General features: G+C 42.1%; 1 protein-coding gene across 1 annotated transcript; it reads right to left on the reverse strand.

The window, feature by feature from the left end:
* Positions 1 to 618: 618 nt before the first annotated feature.
* On the reverse strand, positions 619 to 4,899 carry LOC139732192 (O-phosphoseryl-tRNA(Sec) selenium transferase-like). The gene is made up of 5 exons (XM_071643067.1): positions 4,631 to 4,899; positions 3,787 to 3,905; positions 2,648 to 3,276; positions 2,248 to 2,441; positions 619 to 909 (listed from the first exon to the last, which is right to left on the reverse strand). The coding sequence occupies exons 1-5, from the start codon at positions 4,897 to 4,899 to the stop codon at positions 660 to 662; spliced, it is 1,461 nt and encodes a 486-aa protein (XP_071499168.1). The 3' UTR covers positions 619 to 659.
* Between the last annotated feature and the right edge of the window lie 316 nt (positions 4,900 to 5,215).

Raw genomic sequence — 5,215 nt, forward strand, 5'->3', positions numbered from 1 at the left:
GTAGCTTATAACAACTATGACAAATTGTCATTGATGACAAGTTTTATGAAACTGGGCCCTGATCCTTCCCCCCCCCCCCCCCCAGTCCATTAATAACACTTTGTTGAGTTAGAATGCAGAATACACTTTCCGACAGCCTTTTGCCTTGTTCCTGCGACTATTTTCTGAGAGAGGATGTAAAGAGAGAATCCTCAAGGCTATGCCGCAAAGAATTTGAAAACAAAGACTGCTATATTTTCTGATCTTAATGCTGTACAAGGGAAACTTTTTATAAAGAGGTCAGAAAGCTATAACTGACAGCAAAACCCTCTTATAATCATGTAATTTTGCAGGTAACACCTGCCAACGCTTATACTGTAGGTTCCCTCAATAATGAAGTTCCCCTAGAAACTATACAATGTATTACATTCCACACTGTCAACAGAACCTTTCTCGGCAAGGGAGTACACAAAATCACTGTGGGTTATCTGGATATTGCACATTAATAGAAAAGTATAATAAGTGAATAATTACCGGCAATCATATCACTTTAAATGTACGTACACGACGTATTCCAGTTCAATTAATAAGCAACAGATACAAAAACACTAATGAATAGATTCATAATATTTGCTCTTCTTCAATTCTCATAACTGCAACGTGAGGATTTTGACCTCTCCCTACGAACTGCTGACCACATCCTCTTTGGTCACTTGTTCCTCCCCCATAGGACCATTGGTCACTCCCTTCTTGCCCTGCCACTTGGCTAGCGTCTTGTCCAGTCGCTTGACAAAGAGAGCAACATCCTCCATTGTCATGCCAACCGCTGCCGCGGCCGTGAGGTAGGCACACCGGTAGCTGTTGCAGTGAGAGCCGAATCCCTGGAAGGTGTGGCTATTGATCTCCTTGACAACAGCTTGTGGTACGACTCTAGTGGAACAAGAACAAAAACAACTTTTACATCTGTCATCTACGTTATTCACAAATACCAAGACTTACAATTTCTATTGCAAGAGCTCATGTCCTGGGCATGGCTACTCCAGCTTGTAGTTTTGAGTACAGTCCAAGGCCGGCGGAGCATTTTCAATAGTGGAGGGCTTTCTTCAGCTGACAAGCAAAAAAAAAAAAAAAAAAAAAAAAAAAAAAAGTCTTCAGCACAAAAACGTAACCTTAGCGCACTCACACTTCAGGCAAGGTCTCTCTCTCTATTTCGATTTATTTATTTCTAGTGCCACTTACACACTTCCGCGGTAAAAAAGAGTGGGCGGGGGGGGGGGGGGGGGGGGGGCCAAAGTGGTGACACCTTATGTATTCCTTTGTATGCTGAGACCGCACCACATTCACATGAGCACTTCAAGAAAACAGTCTATTTTTTCACAGGCCTACAAATTCTCAAAGAAGCATTTATGCTAGAGATGCAACAGTAAAGTTGTAGAGAAAATCATGAGCATTGCTGTGATGTAAATTTGATAATAAAGCTACAGGTATAATGCTTTCAGTGTGCTGTGGTACATTGCGATTTGTCAATCGGTTTGTGAGCAGCAGTGCATTTGAGCAAGATATGCAGAGTTATCAACTGAGCCAGGCGTGCTATCATGGCACAGAAGGAATTAACAAAGTTCTCTGGCAAACAAAAACATGAAATAGACTGTACACTATCTCTAATGGAGGCTGCATAACACAATTCTTCAACATCTTTGCACATCGGGCAATGATATCACTGTTTTGAGGAAAGATGGTAGATTCAGCAATCTCTACTATAATAAATGTAGTTACCAAACTTCACTGGCAAGAGGAAAAGGCAGAAAAAAAAATCGTTTAATTTTGTACCTTTGTGTTTCATTGGGGAGTCAATTCAATTCATAATCAAATGCAAACAATTTCCTCCTTATGGATCTTCCAAGACAACAAACACATCGTTGGTGGGGTGACAAAACCTCGTATCTCAAAAATGTCAAATGTTCAGGAGAGCTAAAAAACATGGCTGCCATAGCATGTAAGTCAATAGAAACAGCCAACTTTTATTTATCATTTGTGACCTTATTTTTGCAGATGGGCATATAAGGATTGAGAACTACATAGTAAAATGGTTCCTAGCTTCAATATAATGAAGAAAACTCATTTTCACCAAATATTGAGATACGAGGTTTTGTCACCCCACCAACGACATGCTTCCTATGATGAACATGAAGATGTCTAATTTGCACTTGGAGAAGAAAATACAGTTCATAATACTACAACACCTTGCTGATATCAAAGGACACGTACCTCGCCCCAGACACACATCGTGTGAACAGCATGGAGCCCAGCTCCGTGACTGCCTTCCCGCCACCACCTGGGATGTTGCCGAGGGTCATCGCCATGGAGATGGGGTTGTGAGGAGTCTGCAGGAGTCTCTCGCCGTGCTTCTCGGCAACCTTGCTCAGCTCTTCCCTGAGATGCTGGTAGAGTTCTTTTCTCTCCTGTGAAAAGAAGGATGAAATAGGGGAAAGATGAGTTACCGTAGAAACTGTAAAGTAAGAGAGAGAGAGAGAGAGAGAAATGGACAGCGGCCATACTACTGAGATGAGAGACAGAGATAGACAAATAAGAATTTAAAGGGGAGAAAAAATTCAAATGAAACAGAGAGATTCCAATAAGAAGGACAGATACAAATGAATCACGTTACCTTCAGAAGCTTCTTGTAGCCAGAGGAGCCGAGAGAAAGGAGTGTAATGAACAGATCTGTCGATGGAGCTGCTGACGCCCTCCCGGGGTAAAACTGGCTGATTCTGTCCACAAACTCACGATCGAATCCAGCGATGATCGACCCCCCGACAGGCACCATGAAGTTTTTGTCGGTGCTCTGGACGAAAGCATCCACGCGGCCAGCCCGTCCCGCCTCCTGAATGAGATGCATGCACTTGGAAGACTGCACACCATAGGCGTTGTTCACCACATGGGGGATGTCCCTTTCCTTACAAATAGCAGCAACCTCCTCCAGTCTGTCGGGCACTCGGGGCGCAAAGCAGCTGGTTGTGGTGTAGACACAGAGGACGTTCTCTGCTCCCAGTTCAGCAATCTTTGCAGACACAGCCTCAACATCCGTCCGCAGCTCGTCTCCTTCTAAACAATTCTCAATCACGACAGACTCAAAGCCAGCAGTCGCAATAGCCTTGAAGCAAGACTTCTGATCTATTCTGGGCCAGATGATGTATCGTGCCTTTGGTCTCACTTGTCGTAAGGTGAGAAAACACAGCACCAGACTCATCCCTGTTGCCATGGGAACAACAAAGCAAGATGCAGCACTCCTCACTCCTAAAATTTGAAAAAACAAACAAACAAACAAACGAAGGGTCGTTTCAGCTCAAAATCTTGTTCACCATATGACATACATGTAAAACAAGAAAGCAACATATTGACAGTGAAATACATTTTAGATGAAAATTGCTAATTTACAAAACACCCACTTATTTGTACACAAACAATTTGTATTGGAAAAGTGTCCAGTTACAGGTGTACAATGTGCTCTCTATCAACTAAGCACACACACATACAAATAGAAAACATAAAAACATACATTCACGATTGGTCACTGAAAAAGATACACTAGTAAGGACATCTGTTTTAAAGTGAAAAAAAAAAAAACTTTTTTTTTTTTTTTTTAGTAACAAAGAAAAAAAAATATTGGGTGGTATCTAAAACACCTTCCTACTTTATGTTCCTCTGCTGGAAATATCTCTCAGAATCTCAGAAGATCACGGCATTTAAAGAAGTGTGATCTGGCAACAGTACACGGTTTTCCTGTCTGTAATTGCTTTGATTCACCTGCCATTCGAATGACATCCAGTGCCATAGAGTTAGTAAGTCTAGACAGGATGCTGGAACCAGCTGCCTTGGGCTGGATGGCGGTGATGTCTCCAGACCGTCCAATTCCATGAGCCAACCTTTGAAATTGAAAAGGACAACAAAATATACAGAATTGCGTCATCCAATTTAAAGAATGAGCATTTTCAGCCGTATCTTTTAAACACTGTACTTGGATCCTGCAGAGAACTTTGTGATCAAAATAAAACCACTTTCAGCAAAACGATCATCATGACAGCACATTAAAACATCAAAAGTACAATTTAAATTTCAACACAAAGTATACAGATTGTAATCAGAGTGTAGTACACATCATGTAGTACATCGGAGTGAGCAGATAGTTCATCATGTTTAATGATTTCTACCAAGCAGGGAAGCTGTCATTGAAAGCATTGTGTACAGTGTACACTAATCAAACCCTAACTCATTGTAACATCAGGTCTTAATCAGTAGATAGTGTATTGCAGCCGACACTATTTTGGTGACATTGTGTGTGCCTCTATTCTTGAAACTACAGTTCACAAGGCAAAAGCAGCTGGGAATGCAGATCCTTCGGAAGGGATGAAAAGATTTGAGGGAACACAACATATTTAATCCCTCCTCAATATTCCATGACTAGATTTTGTCACTTAAGGTTGTCAATACCCTGTTTTTAGCAACGTGAAATATTCAGGCTCCTTCTTGTGAAAAAGATATCCATGTGTCTAAACCTCTGACAGGATAAAATCTTAGCTGTAATTCCTCAACTGGCAATGAGCTCATAGCAGAGCCCAGGGCAGTGCATACATGTGTACCCAGTATTTACCCGTAGTGCCGCCTTCGCACCATGTCTGACGACAGCCGTCCCTCCCGCTCGCCGACCCCACAGTTGCCATGGAAATTGTTGCTGTCCATGATGGAAAGCTCTCTCAGCAGCAGTTCTATTGTTTCGTCATCCCATCCCTCTTCCGGCCACTTGCGCTGCTCGATGAGATGCTTGATCTTGTTCTCTCGAACACGCCGGGACTCGCAGCCCTGCTGGACGTAGGTTGCAGGGATGAGTTTCTCGCACACGGCGTACGTGTCAGGATTCATGTCGACTACTGACTGGTTTACCAATCTGTGATGTAAAGAACTGAATTTAGTGCACTACAAATTGATAGGACAAACTTCATTTACGTACATTAACTGCTGTAATTGACATGTTGGTAACACTGAATAACAAGGCAACGAAAAGTACTGGAATGAAAAAACTTACCAACAATACTGTAGATTGAAGGACGTAACTTGCCATTAATTCAATTTCCAATGCAGATGATTGATGGCAATGTTATCATAGCCTGTTCTTTTAAACTCATCAAATGCATGGGCTTTATTTTGACGCACTCAGTTGCGCCCTGTTTTCAACCAA

Source organism: Diadema antillarum, unplaced genomic scaffold (assembly GCF_040938485.1).
Source record: "Diadema antillarum isolate AM-2024a unplaced genomic scaffold, OU_Dant_1.0 seq00000406_RagTag, whole genome shotgun sequence".
In the NCBI taxonomy this organism is placed as follows: Eukaryota; Metazoa; Echinodermata; class Echinoidea; order Diadematoida; family Diadematidae; genus Diadema; species Diadema antillarum.

What these genes read in the sequence shown, in the direction of transcription:
- LOC139732192 (XM_071643067.1), bottom strand. Translation starts at nt 4,899, where the DNA reads ATGAATCCTGACACGTACGCCGTGTGCGAGAAACTCATCCCTGCAACC. An exon ending in GGATGTCATTCGAATGGCAG is followed by an intron (nt 3,277 to 3,786) that starts GTGAATCAAAGC and finishes TTCAAATTTTAG; the next exon opens with GAGTGAGGAGTGCTGCATCT. An exon ending in CGATGTGTGTCTGGGGCGAG is followed by an intron (nt 910 to 2,247) that starts GTACGTGTCCTT and finishes TTGTTCCACTAG; the next exon opens with AGTCGTACCACAAGCTGTTG.